This window comes from Nothoprocta perdicaria, unplaced genomic scaffold (genome assembly GCF_003342845.1).
Source record: "Nothoprocta perdicaria isolate Ctin4 unplaced genomic scaffold, notPer1 scaffold_172, whole genome shotgun sequence".
Lineage (NCBI taxonomy): Eukaryota > Metazoa > Chordata > Aves > Tinamiformes > Tinamidae > Nothoprocta > Nothoprocta perdicaria.
This window is the reverse complement of record NW_020454894.1, coordinates 1,565,861-1,582,014: the sequence shown is the minus strand read 5'-3', so window position 1 is coordinate 1,582,014 and position 16,154 is coordinate 1,565,861. Positions and strand designations below refer to the sequence as shown.

Here is a 16,154-nt window from a genome sequence, read left to right as displayed (position 1 = left end):
TTATTATTTTATGGACATTTACATCTCTGCCCTATATTGATGTCAACTAATTTATCTATCCTACCCACAAAGTAACTTTACTAGTAGACATGTGATTAATCTTTAGCATTTTTTTCCTCTTCTAGACTGATTTTTAAACATGTGGTTATAGTGAAGGCAAGGCTGGGATACAATTTTATGATGGACATTCAGAAATTCAAAGATGAAAGTGAAGATTATCTGTCACTAATGTGGCGCCATCTGGTAACAGTCTCCAGAAGTACTGCTGGACAGTTAAACTGTTTTCAAAATGCAATTGATGCTTTGCAGGTTTGTGAATTTTTATTACATCTTTAAGGCTGAGAAAATTATGCTTCTAAAAGTGATTTATGAGATTGCAAATGCCGTAAAGTATATAAGGAACCAGTTGGTAGGCCATATGTGTGGACACTAATTTAATGTTCGTACATTAAAAAAAATTCATACATTAATTTTCATCTCTTAATTTGAACTTTTTCCTTTAAATACAAATAAAAAGCAGTAAGATTGAAGCTGATATATATATACATGAAACAAAAAGAATCTGTAGGTTGTTATGTAAATAAAAGATATTATATAATTGTTTACATTTCCTGAAGATAATTATTCATTAAATATCCACTACAATTAAAGTTGTAGGTATGAAATTACAGTGTACAAGCCACAAAAAATTTGAAGGCATGAAAATTTACACCTTGTTTAGAAGCAGCATATTGTGTACTAAAATTGGTCGCTTATCTACCAGAAATCAGACCGAACATATCATGCCAGTGTGACAAAAAGTGTATTCTGCTCTGTTTATTGCCACATTTTGTCCTTGATTTAAGCCTGCTTTCCTAAAGAAGTAAGATTTAAATAATTGCTTTGCCTTTCTAAATTCCTCTATCCTATCCACCATCCCAGTTTTAAAAAAATTGTTATATTTGTTTAGCTTCAGTCAAATTTGAGAAGGTATCAGGTATCAGTAGTTTAATTGAAATGGCAGCTAACTGTAAGAGATTGAGACCTCTTCTGTAGACTTGACAACAAAGGCTACTGCAGGAGTACAACTTCTATGCGAAATCAGAGGAAGAAAAATTTGTTTGTAAATAAGAAAGATCAGTTATGAATGTCATGGCAACAATGATGATATGATGTTTTAATAGAAAACAATTCTACAGGAAATCAACATTCATTATTTTGCCGTTCATTAAATTACTTTTCTTCTGTTGTTGGGTACTGTTAACTGCAGGGAAGGAGATCTCTTCAGCTTCACTGAGTTGGCTTTTAAGTGCTGTTAGGCCACTTGTCATTTCCACAATTTTAAGTTTTTTTTTTTTCTTTCTAGTTTTTCCTTTTTTTTTCACTTCTTAAGTACTCTTAGCATTGAAGGTTAATGGAAAGGAGGAGAATGTTTAATATTATTTTATGGGGTTTTGTTTTTAACTTTTTACCTTCAGTCTGGAATTATACGTAAGTTTAGTACATATTTGTGATTGTTTAGTTATGGAACTAAGTGTTAGTAATTCTTTTAGTAATGGAAAGTATGAAAATATATGGATTAGCTAATTGAATGCTATAACTACTTGGCATTAGATTATTTTTTAGATTTTTGAAATTTCTGGAAAAATATGTCTTTGAAAAGCTGGAAAATGGTGTGCATGATTTGAATCTTGCTATCCACTAAAAGTTCAATTGAATCTTCTCAAGGAAAAGTGAACAAGTAGCTAACTGTTGAAATACTTTTCAAAAATACTTTTGTTGAATACTTTTTTTGAATACTTTTTATCATCAAATATAAACTAATTGTTGAACTATCACTTTTATAGAAAGAAGAAAGTGAATGGCAGAAAGTTGATTATCTGTTGGAATTTGCTGAATGGTTGTACTGCAACCAGTTTCCTCTTGTTGATGTTATTAAAACTCTCCACTGGGCAGTCGATATCTTGCTCCATATAAAATCTTCCATGCGACCTTCACAAGGAGAAGGTGTGTACATACATATATCCTTCTAAGTAATCTCCTAGTTGCCTTATTTTACCGTGTAGCTGGCACGTGTGAGAAACAGCAGGGCAATGTGGCCATACTTGCTCTGATACTCCCCATCACTCTTTCAAGGCAAGCTTAGCGGTGCCTGCCAAGTTGGTGAACCACCCTGACGCGCTCTCAAGGCCTTGCTCTGACCCAGCAGATCTGCTGCGCCTCTGGCATGGGTGCTGGCGCGTCCTGCCTTGGCCGGTGCCAGCAGAAAGCATTGCTGAGCAACAGGTTTCGAATGCAGCTGTGTGGAGGTCATGTGGAGCTGTGTGGAGGTGGCATGATTTCAGCAACCAGTTTTTTGCGCCACTGTTTAATTGAAAAAGCATCTTCTGAAATGGTACAGTACTGTGTGGCAATAACCAGCGTCTGCTCTGCTCTTGACATATTTTCATCTAGTTAAATTAAATGGATCACAGAAATACTTGTGGTATTGGAATGAAAAAGAAAAATCTGTGATGTCTCTAGTATCAATTACATACTTAAAGTTATACTCTCAATATTCTTCTCATATGTTGGGTACCCACAGTTTCATGGCAATTTAGTGTTTTTATTTTTTCTTTATCTATATTTCCATTCAGTTTCACATGTTTGATTATGCTTGCTGGTCTCTTCATAACACTTCCTTCATAACACCTTCCTTCTCCTCCGTTGCTAATGGCAGTCGTACAAAATTCAATAGTTTTGCTTGCTTTGTTGTTGTTGTTTTTTCTTTTCTAACTTCATCTGTGACCTCCGTGGACTATTCGGCTGGTGTTGTGCCATTGCCCTGTGTTTTAACTGTGCTATAATACAGTAATTTGACATTGAAGGAGGACTGTGGCTTTATGGTACTTCAGGCTGAAAATCCTCAAAATTACTTGGTTTTGAGCTGAATTTCGAGGAAAGTTGAAATGTATGTAAAGTGTATGAGTTTATCTCTGAAAAAAATGCAAGAATCACACTGCACAAAGGAGGATTGTTTAAGTAGCAGAGCATCTTTTGTAGATGCAAAGCCATCAGGACATTTCATTATAGGTGCAGAAATGAGCCTGAGCTATGTTTTAGACTGCTTAAAATTGACCCATTGAAATATTGGGGATTTTTGGTTTGTAAATGAATGGTGACCAAATGTACTTTTGCCGCTGGGTAGGATAAAGGTTGTTAGGACATGGTCCTTGGCAGCTGTTTGCTGTACATACCAGACTGGACTGGAACAGTGTTTAAATGACTGAAGATAAGTTAAAATGACTTTCACATAGATTTATGACATATTTGTTTTCACTTATTTATTATTTACATATTTGTTTTCACTTAAGATATTTAACTTTGAATTTAATGTTAAATACTGAGACTGTGAGCATATTTTTTTTTAACAGAAAAAAATACTTTAATGAAATTATCAGCTATAGAAAATCTGAAGATGGACATTGGAAGAAATGATGTGATGCCCACAGTTGCTTTGGAAGATCTGAGTAATATTAAGCAATTGGAAGCTTTTTTTAGAGCACATACTTTAATGGCTGTAATTTTTGGTCATAGTTCTCCTTTTCATCAGCAACACTGTTTGATGGCATATGCTTGCATCATTCGTATCTGGCAGGTGAGAGCAGAAGTTAAATGGGGCCTGCAGATTTTGAGTTACTTTATGTATGGTGTGAGCTATTAATAGAATATTTTAAAACATCTTTACTGTGTTGTTTTCAATTTTATAGTATAATTGTGAGTTTTTTTCAGTTTTGGTTCAGTTTTTCAGTGATGGTATCATCTTTTGACACAGTGAGGTTAAAGTTGGTTCAGCTACTTAAGTACATAATTGTGCTCTTCCTAAATTCTTGTAGAACTAATGATATTATCTGTGAGTCTGTGAAATTTTGTTTTTGTGAGCAAAGTTTTGATAAGTAAACCAGGTTGTTTGATGCATTATGATAGCTGTAGGTAATGATTTGCACTGAATAATCATGCTAATTAGCAATTTTCAGGGAAAAGCTGGAATTATTTCTGTTGTCCAGGTTTCTCTGTCAGCATCAGCACCTATTCTGAAAGTAATGTCGAAGACTTCACAACTTACTACTCTTCAGAATGTGCAGTCAATCATTGCGTTTAAGAAAGAAAAGGACAAAAAGGAGGAGAAACATGTAAGAATCTTTTCCATCTGTTTCCTATGTAATGTTTACCATGGGTCACGAGTTAAATAGTTGAGATACTTTTTTTAAAAACTCTAGCTTCTCTATAGGTTTTCTCTCTATGTCTGTATCCTATCTTCATTCTTGGTCTCGCAGACTTGGCAGGTCATCAATTTATGGGTGCTTTTTCTTTGTTCTCTTTTTGTTTGCTGCATTGGTCAAAATACTCCTGTTTGGCAGAACCCACAGTCTAAAGGTCAAAAAAGAGACAAAACTTCAAAGGATACTAAACAGGTATCTTTTTATGTTAGTTGAATATTTCATGGAAGCAGAAATGTTAACTTTGGTTTTATGAATGTATTTTTAATTATAGGTTAAAGCTTCTGTTGTGAAAGAGAAGCCTAAAAGGAAAGAATCAATTGATGGCTTACCAGCAAATGTGGAAGAATGGGCTAGTTATGACTGTCCCAGTGAAATCAGAGAGGCATTCAAACAGAAAATGAATAGTTATGGTATTAACGAGGAAAATTTCCCCAAACCTGTAAGTATGCACCTAACGCGTGCATACTTACACTGCGCTCTAACATGGTTAGTTTTTCTGAAAAAATAGCAGAGAGCCATATTGCATTTTTATTTTTGTGAGGTGAAAAGTAGGCTCAAACAATTGTCAGAAATACATAGCATTTTTTTAGTTAATTCTTCAGAAGTGTTAGTCCATCCTCAATATTCTGAAATGAACTTACCATAATATAAAATTACTGAATTTCTATGTAATTAACTCATTCTTCAGTTTGAAAGCTCATTTATGATTTGTTTAAACTAAAGTTTAGCTTAAACTAAACTTTAAAGTTTTGAACTGAAAATACATTTAAAATATATTTAGAATGTATTTTCTGTGAAATTATGTTTATATTAATCAAATGAATGATTTTTTTTTTCTTTTTAGACTTGCACTTTGTATTTTATTGACCTTTTAGCTGAAGAGTTACAGAAATTTTTTTGCCCCCACTTGACTCTTCCCATCTTTCAGCTGGCTGAAGTCATTGCTAGTGAAGTTGTGGAATGTAAAAGTCTATCTGATCTCTATCATCTTCGGTTTGTATGTTTTATTTATTTTAAATAAAAGAGGAACAAAATGGCAAGGACTTTCTATGAGTATTTCACTAAATAGTAAATAATGGTTTTTGAGACTTACTGTTTCATATTTGTAATTTAATTCATGTTGATACATTTTAATTAAGACTTATTTATTTTTAGCATTAAATACCATAAGATTATCTATTACTAAACCTGACCTGTATTAGAAAAGACATGCAAGATTAGGAATTCAGAGCACTTCCAGGTGAATCATTTTTTAACATCGTAATATCACCTAACTGAATAAAGCAAAGACCAAGCAAAATTCAATGGACTATCCTTTAAGTTATCAAAATGCCAGATTCCGCATCAGGCACATGTTGTGTCTTCAACTTTAGAACCCAAATAAACATCCCTAGTTACAGCAATCATTCTCTTTTAAAGATATTTAACTTTGTGCCTAAAATTCTATTTTTTAAGCATGTTACGCCCTGAATATTTAGAGAAAAAATAGAGGATGCACGTGCCTGTGCATGCATATTCTTCTGAAACCTTACAAGATAGAATAGATAAATATTCACGTATACAAATCTCTAGATGGAGAGATAAAAATACATTAATATATTACTCTCTGTTGAATGCAGAAAAGCACTTTGGTATGTTTATCAAATAGCAGTTTAGTATGTGTAATAATACTTGCATATAATTTGAGATCTAATTTCAGTTAGAGTGAATTTATTTTAAAAGTTTGACACTGCCAGTATTAATATATAAGACAAAAGGACGAGGAAGCAGGAAATATATCCTCTCTATTATATGTTTATGTGAAGCAACATTTGGGAGATTCTGATTATTTCTTAAATATCTCTTCTCTTAGAATTGCCCTGATATGTTCAGATTTAAAATTGAGTGAAGCGTCTTCTTATCATGAGAAAACTGTCGGAGAAACATTCATCAGTGTATTAGAACAGGCAATGTATGTATTTCTGCTACAGGGGGGTTATTTAGCTTTTTTTCCTACAATTGATAAGAGCTAACAGGAAAAAAAAAAAGTAAAAATGTAGCCTTTGAACACAAATGTGATACATTTTGTGCATTTAAAATACAGTGCTTTAAAATACTGTGATTATTTCGTATCTCTTCACAGAATGTTTAGTAAAGCTGCATAATATAATAACATATCACGATGAAATACTTCTAAAATATACTTCAGTTTACTTTTTTCTTTTGTGATTTAGGTGTAGACAAGAGATTGCATTGAAAAAAGAAAAAAATGTGCATGCTGAGACAGAATTTGAAAATGAAGCATTTTTGGAAAATACGAAGCTGAATAGTAGCAAAGACAACAATGTAGTCACTTCAAATGAAAAGGTTTATAATATTTATTCATTTCCTTATTGGATCATATTTCACTTTGGATTTATTTTGCTTGCTAGTTTGTTTTTAAATGTTTTTATACTTCAGAAGCACATCAATTCACAAAAAATATTAAAATACGTACAAGTTAAAATTCTGATGACTGGCATCAGCTGAATATGAGCTGGATTTGCTTGGTATATCACCCCTTGGTATACTCACCCCCTGCTGAGTAGCAGGGGTGTAATCTGTATTCATACAAGGTCAAACAAGTGAAGTTGGGGCTATCTTCTTTCCCGCTGTTAAATTTCTGTGTACTGTTTTGTTCCCTCTCATACATTGTTTTAAAGGCTTGCAAGTATTTGAGCTTTGTCTTTTTTCCCCTTTCTAAGAAGATAAGAAATTGCCTTATAAATATTAAAGCTGAACTCCAATTTCGTGCCTTTTAATACAGTTATGCCCTAGTTTTCATCATATCATTTTGGTCTATTTGTACCTTCTTCCATTCTTCTTCACATCAAATGTGTTTTTCTTATTACTAAATCCTTTTGAATGATCTCTTTTATCTCTCATAAATTTTTCTTACCAAGAGTCAGCTGCTACTGTACAGTAACAGATCTGAAGTTAATCTTCTCCCCCAAATTGATTGTACCACTGTATATTTGATACTTGAATGCCTTTTTATGAGATCCAAATCTCACAATACTCTTCTTTGTCCTATGGTTTAGCTTTGAATTCTTAAATTAGAAAATAGAGTGGAATTGCAGGATATGTCAAAGATAGCATAGGATAGTTGATATCTATTTATATTTAATCTAGTTTTGTTTTAAAATTTATGAAGGATTAGTACATGATTGTTTTCCAGATTTTGGAGTTAAATGCAGTAACAGGAAAAGGACTGAGTGGACTTTCTTTCCCTTATATATGGATAAAAAAAGCTGAAGTACTAATACAGCTAGGCTTGTATCAGCCAGCAAGACTACTGCTTTCAGAAGCCCTCACTGCAACTCAGGTACAGAAATACAAAAGTAAACCAAAATTAGTAAAATATGTGTAGAAAAAGTGCTCATTTTTTATGTAGTCATTTCTCAAAATCAGGTAGCAAAAAATTATTTTAAAAATCTCAACTAGAAATGCTGCTGTTAAGCTAAAAGAAACTAACCAAAACATCCATATTGCTAATAAAAATAAAAGTAAAAAAAAAAATTACTTTTGTATGAACATATATAACTCCCGTGAACTTAACTTTACAGAATTTAACTCCAACTTTATGGTACTGTCCAAAGATTATTTCAACCTGTGAAGAAGTGTCAGCATCTCTGGATGCTTTGCAATAACTGTCAAAAGGCCAGTGAGTGACCAAACTTTGTCAGAGTGGGTAGTTAAGGAACATTCAAGATATGTTCATAAGATAGAGAGAACGTTTAGCCCCATCCTCTCAATGGGATGATCTTTTGAAAGACTAATTATATTACTTTGAACTTGGTTATGGTTTTACTGCTAATTGTGTTTTTAGCAACAGCTACTTATGCTAGAATTATGACTTAGAATTCTGGCAGAGCTGATATATAGTGTCCATATGTTCCACCAAGCTACTTCACATCTCAATATTATGAAGAATTTACGTTAAAGATAACTATATCCTATATCTACTGTTCTCCATGACATCTCTCTTCCTAGTTATGCAGGTTCCTGGAATTTAGCATAATTAATGTAATAAATCCTTTAATTTTTTAAAGATACAGTTATTAAGGCATTATGCCACCTTATATTTGAAAACTTAGTGTGTTTTTAACATGAATAATATATTCTCTTATTAAAGCATAAATTTGGTATTGCTCATTGAGAAAAGATCAGAAGACCTTAGGGAGGACAGTATATTTTGTAGATACTTCATTATTGCTACTATCCTGTATTTATCTCTATGTATTGCCCGCAGGAGAGAAGGTTGAGATGGGATCTGATTAATATGTATAAACTACTTGAAGGGTGAATGTTGGCAGGAGGGGGCCAAACTCGGTGGTGGCCAGTGACAGGACACAGGGCAATGGGTATGAGTTGAAACCCAGGCAGTTCCATCTCCACATAGGAAGAACTTCTTCACTGTGAGCGTGCCAGAGCCCTGGAACAGGCTGCCCAGGGAGGCTGTGGAGTCTCCCTCTCTGGAGGTCTTCCAAACCCACCTGGATGTGACGAATCCCACCGGGACGTAGTGAATTCTGAAGATGAACGAGGAAACTACCATTCACTTTTTGTTTCCATGGATATTTGTGATTTTGGTCTAAAATATGAATAGGAACAAATATGAATTACTGTAATGGATCTTTCCTAGGAACTGAGGGCTCCATATGATGTGTCAAGGTGTTTGTATTTATTTGCTGTATTGGCTAACCAGGAAAAAAAACATGGACAAGCTAAAGCACTCATTGAGAAAGCACAGCTGCTAGGAGGAAATGAGCAATTTTGGTACAACAGCACTCTTAGTCTCGTAGAGGCAATCCTAGAAGAAGAGGAGGAAGGAAAGCAGAGTGTGGTAAGGAACTATTCTTCACTTTTTGGCAGTGCCTAGCTTTCAGTAACGAGAGACGCTACATGTATCATGCATTTAATGTTTTGCATGCAAAAAAAAAATTAGCTACAGATTCCAAACAGATGTTGACCAGTAAGAATGAAGGCTTAATTACAGAAGTTTATTTTTTTCCTGAATTGTGTATCCTTTCATCAAAATAACAGCAGTAGTAAACTTGTAAGTCTAACTAAATCTGTAGACAGAGAATTCTGTTAACATTGGCATATATTTATTTGTCTTTCAATATTATTTGCTTCTTCTTTTTCAAATACTTATTTTGACACCCTGAAAGATACTACAGTAATCACTTTTTTCTACTTAACACTTATATGTATAAAATGTCTGTTTACTGTTCAACTCTTAGCTTTCACGGATTTCCATGCTAAGATAATGCTGTTGTGCCTGTGATGTTCTGTCCTGTACTGATTATCTGTGCCATTCTGTCCTGTACAAAGAAGTTATTTTGTTCTGAGGCAAACTCATAAAAATTAAAAGACAGAAATACCTAGGTACAATGTGAATATTTTCTGTGTTTTTAGCAGCATAGCTATTAGTGAAGTTGTGTGAGATTTTTTTGTTTATTTTATTATTTTTTTTCCAGTACTTCCAACTAATATTATTACAATAGCAAAGTTCTCAATTATGGACAAATCTATCGGTGATGTTTTGAGCATCATCTCGGTGGCTTTTTAATTCAAAACTGTCAGTTAGGGACTTACTTTACATCCGCAAGTGGTAATACCTCTTTCAAATTTTTTAACATTTCCTGGAGAAAATATAAGCTTTCTAAATAAATGTTTGATATTATGTGTAGACATTTAAAATAACGTTATAAAAATGATGTCCTATGCAGGCTTGTGGAATTTTGGAACACACTGTAAATGTACTCAGATCTACTTTGCTAAAAAGACCCAACAGAGAATCTGAATTGCATTTTATGATTGCATCCCTTGAAGCCAGGTAACTGTCTCTTTTTACTGAAGTATATCTAGCCTCCAGAGTGCAGCTACAGTGAAGTTTTATTCCTTAGTGATTTCACTATTCACCTTCTTTCGGGTATGGTTCATTCCATATATTCTCATTTTTTCCCCAACCAATTTTTGCTTATTCTATTTTCCTTTAAGCCTCCTTTCTAATTCATACATTCTAATTCATTCTTGTATGTAGCTCTACTAACTGTTTAGTAAGGTAGTTCAGGTGCCAAACCTATCGTAGGTAGTTTATAGTGCAGGTTACCTGAGGAAGCAAAATACCTTTCTCTATGCAAAGGTCATATATCCCTAAGCTCATATATCTCCATAGTACTACTGTGGTTTGCTGCATTGGCCTAATGCCAATGCATATGTTGAATCTAAACAGTTTGGTGACACTGAACATCAAAATATAGACTTTGTTTTGTATTTTGAACTCAATACATAAAGACATATGCTGAAAGTTTAAAATGCATAGGTAAAGAAAGAAGAAAATAAAACATTCATACCTACTTCTGTTTCCTGAAATCTGAAGCTTTTGTATTAGAAAGATTTAATGGTATTCTCAGTTCAGCTCTATTTATGATATAACTGATAAGGCCTAGACAATCTGAAAAAGAAGATAAATGAAGCAACTGCTGCTTTAGTTCCAATCTGAAAAGTAATACTTCATATTCTTCAGGCCAGATTCAAAGAACTAGGAGATTTATTCTAGATTTATTTTAATTTATATAGTAAAAACAAGAAGAGATCAGAGAGAAATCTATTAGTTTTCAAACACAGACTGTGCTTTCTGACTATCTTATACTTAATTTTTGTTTCTAGGAAAACACTCATTCAGATACACTTTGCCCAAAGTTGTATGACTGCTAACAAGACTGCTAAGTCTTCTGAGTTACCACATATGTTACAGGAACCTTATAACAAACTAATTCAGATCGAGAAAGACTTCTTTTTTTATGGATATAAAAACTGCAGTGCTGAAATCTTGCTAGAATGTGCAAATATTCACAGGTAAGTTTATACTTGTGATGAGAAATTTTATTTAATTAGAATTAATCCAGCCAATCTAATCTAATGTAATCTAATGAAAGATGGAGAAAGTAATATTGACAGCTCATATCCCACTGCTTAGGTTTGTATCCTCAGCCTGGATGTTTTCCGTATGGAAAAGAAGACCATAGTATTAAGATTTTTTTTCCACCAAAGGCAGAGTTAATCTTCTTTAGTGCTAGTGATATGTACTGTTTTTGAGATCCAAAAAAGGGTTGAAGCCACTACACTAGCCTTTTGTTTTCCCACCTGTAAAGGCATACTGTCAGCCAGAACAATCAGTCTCAGGTATTTATAGACTTTTAGGAATTGCTATAATACAATTACACAGGCAGAAATACAGAGTATGTTGTGCGTTGCCACCCAGCTGTTTGCAGAATGCTTTGTTCTGGAGATGGAGCTGCCTTCTGTACTCTCCTGTTCTGGCGTGCTGTTCCCTGGGAACAACTGTTCCCAAGCAGCGCCTGTCTTGCTGGCCTGTCTTGGACTGTTTCCATATGTCAGCAGTGTGGAGTGGAAAGAACAGTTGCAAGAGCAAGACCTTGAGAAACAGTGTGTAAATGCTTACTTTTGATGTCTGGGCCCTTAACAAATACATGTGCAAATTTAATTTATCTAGCACTTATATTAAATATCCTAAAAATTGTTGATCTCTCTTTTTTTTTAGGAAGCTTGCTAAGCAGGCAAGAAATGAAGAAAAGCACCGTCACTATCTAGATGCATATAACTTAGCTCAGAGGGCTGTTTCTGAAGCAGAAGAAGTGTTTAATAATATTTCTAGCTTATTTGCATTTAATGAGGTATGACTGTATGTTTTGCTATTAAGAGAAAAAAAAATATAATTTAGTTTTACTATTCATATGTTTTTAGACAATTCTTGAAGGCTCCAAATGGGATTATCCTATAGATAGAGATAGACATTGTAGATAGACATTGTAGATGGACATTGTAGATGGACATTGTAGATAGACATTGTAGATAGACATTGTAGATAGACATGTAGACATCTGTAGAAATGCAGAAGGAAATATTCCGTTCTTGAAGAATAGACTGTTTAAATAGGTAAAGATGGCAAACAGAAATGACAGCATATGTTTGGTGTACATCAATTTTATTTAATTCTAGAATTTATTTGAAAGAAAAAAGAGAAAGTCTAACGTACATTGGTCAATTTATTTTCTAAATACTTCATAAGTTCTGCATAATGAAATGTATATTCTTCAAGAGAAAAAATCTTTGCACAGAATATTACATTAAAAAAGCCTACGTTAAATAGTCTATTTTGGATACCTCTAGTTTATTGTTTCCCTTTTCAAAGGGTAAATATTTCTGTGCTTGAAAAAAAAATGATTGACAAAAGCAATAATTTTACAATTCCATTCTTATATACACATTTATATTTCCTTTCAAATTACATTTTTTATCAAGGACATAAAACACATGAAGCAAAACCTGACTGTTGTTCTTTCATGCAGCTGCTCTCATTGCTTTGTAGTATATTTGACATTAGGGTTTATCTTCTAAGTCATTGAATTGTATTTATAGTAATATCTATGATCCATTGAAGTGTTGCTGTTCAAACTTATACTTCTTCAGTTAGAAATAAAACAGCCCAACTTTTTAGCAGGTAAATATGAAAAAAAAAAGAATTTAGAATTTTACTTTCCTTTATTTGTATTTCAGACTACAAATATTAGTATCCCATTAATGAGACAACTGTCTAACAGGAAACTAAAATTCGTGGAAATTCTTCTGGATATTTTTCGTCTTGTTATTATTGAAAAAAAAAACAAAAAAGCAGGAGAGACATCACTCCATAAAATTGTGGAAGCATTCATCAGAGTGAAAACTGAAGATGATTCAACAGAACAGGTTAGATAGTTAGACTTAAGAAATGCCTCACTAAATCAGACCAGTGATTTTTGCCCCATATTCTGTCCCAGACAATTAAACCTCTGTCTTCACAGTATTACACACCTCAGACATCTCCCCTCAGCCTTTTACTCTACAAATTCTCCATCACTTCAAATTTGTAGATCAATATCATGCATTTTCAGAAAAGATCAAATCCAACAAGGCTTGATATGGAGTCACTTGACTTGGTGAAAGTCTGTCCCCTGATATTGTGCAGGTCAGATCAGATTATCGTAACATTTCTGCTGATTGCAAAACCTGTTTTGTAAAATCCATGCAGAAGCTGAACTATTTGCTTCTAAGAGACAAATTGAAGAAAGGTACATAAGGAAGAATCACCCTTTACGGAAAACATTTAGTAAAGCTTCAAAGTCAAAACAATTTGGTAACCAAATACTGAATGACCTAGAGGGTACCTGATTATGAGGGTAGCTGAGTAGAGAAGTAATGGTTAGCTTTCATACCTAAAGCAAATACCTGTAATTGTGTTTGCGAAAAATAGATTCATTTGTGTACCTCCTAGAAACAGGAGTTGTATGTGTAGTTGTATGTGTAATTGAATTTAACAAGTATGTTTGTATATATGCATATATGTATTGTATGCCAAATAATATGTAATATGTTTTTGCAAACATGTGCACATGTATATAAACATATAAACATATCTATAAATTTTACTAGGGCTGGAAGCATATGGAGCACATGATAGGTCACATTACGTTGGCTCAATTAGCTCACATACAGAATCTCTGTAGAGGTTGTTCTGACATCACATCCAAATGCCTCTGTCTTACTGGAAAAACTCTTCATTTACTTGCTGTTAACATGGATCCTCTACATTCAGAAATTTACTGGAAGCCAAATGTTACGGTATGCATTCTTTCCCATATTAGAGTTAGTTCCTCTATGTAAAGTTTATCCACCACAACATTTTTTATGTATGTACTCTTAAAATACTCCTCTTTATTTCAATCTAGTTTTACAAATTGCATGTAAGTCATAACAAATATATATCCTAAAACAAATAATTTCAGGAAAGTGCCTCTGCCTACATGCCATCCTCATATATTTGGCTGTGTCTCAGATAATCATAATTTATTGCTTTTTTATTTTTTCCTGAGGTTCCAATAGTTCCAATATTTATCGAAGACAGATTTTAAAAAAATCCTTGAATGCTTTAAAGGACTAGGTAGGTCAAACGGAATTTGTGCAAACAAAATGTATTTGATTCGTATTTGAGAAGCAAATCTTATTGTGAGTGTAAGAAAGGGAAAACTGAGTCTTTAAAGTAGTTATATTGTTCATAAGAAATGAACTGAGGAAAAAAACCACAAATATCTCGGAGATTATGTTGGGAGCCTTTTTAGTTTGTATTTGTCAAATTATCATGATAGCGTATTAAGAAATGATGCCTGATGTTACTGCTAAATCACTCCGCACCAGGGATCATATACCTTCTTCTCAGGTAGGTGAGTTTCATCTTTACCTGGACTTTCACAAAAGAAATGAAGCCTTCTTAATGAAGAAATCTTCTTAATGAAGATTAATTATTCTTTTCCCATTATGATTAATAGGAAGAAGCTAAAACATACACTACAAATCCTTGCCTGACTTCAGCAGAATACAGTGAAAGGGAAATGACAAGCAACATTTTACCAGCAAGAAAATATGAGCATGATAAATGTAGGGGGAAAACACAGGAATTAAAGGTATTTAGCATATTTGCTTGTGTAATAATTTGAACACATCCTTTTTATGGAATAGCAGTCACCTTACCGTGCTCTCTTTGGTGGTAATGGTGATAGCTTATAGAAGTGACCTTAGGAAAGAACAAAATGACCTATCCATCTCTACCGTGAATCTCCTTCCTGCCTCTTAATGCATGCTGTTGTACATCGTTCACCTCGGTCCCTGGAAAGGTGATGGAGCAACTCATCCTAGAGAGCATCCCTAGATATGTGAAGGAAAAGGTGATTCAGTATCAGTCAGCATGGAGTCACCAAGGGGAGGTCATGTTTGATGAATCTGATAGCCTTCTATGATGGAATGACCACGAGACCACGAGTCAGTGACCATGAGATGTTGGAATTCACGATCCTGCGTGGAGGAAGCTGGGCAAGAAGTAGGATTACAATCCTGGACTTCAAGAGAGCCGACTTTGACCTCTTCAGTGAGCTCCTTGGAGCAGTCCCCTGGGCTAGGGTCCTAGAAGGAAAGGGAGTCCAGGAGAGCTGGCTAATATTCAAGCAGCACTTCCTCCAAGCTCAGTGCATTCCCACAAGAAAGAAGTCAAGTAAGCGAGGCAGGAGACTGATATGGATGGACAAGGAGCTGCTAGGCAAAGTCAATGAAAAAAAAAAAAAAAGAGTGTACAGCATGTGGAAGAAGGGCCAGGCCACGTGGGAAGAATATAGGCGCATTGCCAGAGAATGCAGATGCGCAACAAGGAAGGCGAAGGCCATGTGGAATTAGAGTTGGCGAGGGATGTCAGGGACAACAGGAAGGGTTTCTATAAATATGTCAGCAGCAAGAGGAAGACTAGGGAAAATGTTRGTGAAAATGCTGAATAGGGAGGGGGCCTTGGTGACGGAGGATGCTGAGAAGGCAGAGTTACTAAATGCCTTCTTTGCCTCTGTCTTTACTGCTAAGGCCACTCCCCATGATCAGCAGGGCTCAGGTGGAAGAGATATAAATGGACAAGAGGAAGACCTTCCACTGGTCGAGAAGGATTGGGTTAGGGATTGCTTAGACAAACTGGCTACCCAAAAATCTATGGGCCCCGATGGGATGCACCCAAGAGTGCTGAGGGAACTGGCAGAGGTTATTGCTCAGCCACTCTCCATTATCTTCGAGAGGTCCTGGAGAGCAGGGGAGGTGCCAGAGGACTGGAAGAGAGCCAACATCACTCCAGTCTTCAAAAAGGGCAAGAGCCGGGCAACTACAGGCCGGTCAGACTCACCTCCGTCCCCGGAAAGCTGATGGAGCAGCTCATACTAGAGAGCATCCCTAGGCATATGAGGGAGAAGGAGGTGATGAGGAGTAGTCAGCATGGATTCAGCAAGGAGAAGTCATGTC

At 34.7% G+C, this 16,154-nt stretch overlaps 1 protein-coding gene across 1 annotated transcript in view; it reads left to right on the top strand.

Annotated features, from left to right (window-relative positions):
- Nucleotides 1-16,154, top strand: part of CFAP46 (cilia and flagella associated protein 46) — a 68,817-nt gene that overhangs the window by 34,174 nt on the left and 18,489 nt on the right. Inside the window, exons 27-42 of the mRNA XM_026036227.1 lie at nt 126-309; nt 1,827-1,986; nt 3,393-3,616; nt 4,026-4,151; nt 4,513-4,680; nt 5,086-5,234; nt 6,094-6,192; nt 6,455-6,587; nt 7,438-7,584; nt 8,905-9,105; nt 9,995-10,101; nt 10,938-11,126; nt 11,833-11,965; nt 12,849-13,037; nt 13,761-13,949; nt 14,654-14,788. Of these exons, the coding sequence (XP_025892012.1) occupies nt 126-309; nt 1,827-1,986; nt 3,393-3,616; nt 4,026-4,151; nt 4,513-4,680; nt 5,086-5,234; nt 6,094-6,192; nt 6,455-6,587; nt 7,438-7,584; nt 8,905-9,105; nt 9,995-10,101; nt 10,938-11,126; nt 11,833-11,965; nt 12,849-13,037; nt 13,761-13,949; nt 14,654-14,788 (2,533 nt within the window). The remainder of the gene's footprint in view (nt 1-125; nt 310-1,826; nt 1,987-3,392; nt 3,617-4,025; nt 4,152-4,512; nt 4,681-5,085; nt 5,235-6,093; nt 6,193-6,454; nt 6,588-7,437; nt 7,585-8,904; nt 9,106-9,994; nt 10,102-10,937; nt 11,127-11,832; nt 11,966-12,848; nt 13,038-13,760; nt 13,950-14,653; nt 14,789-16,154) is intronic.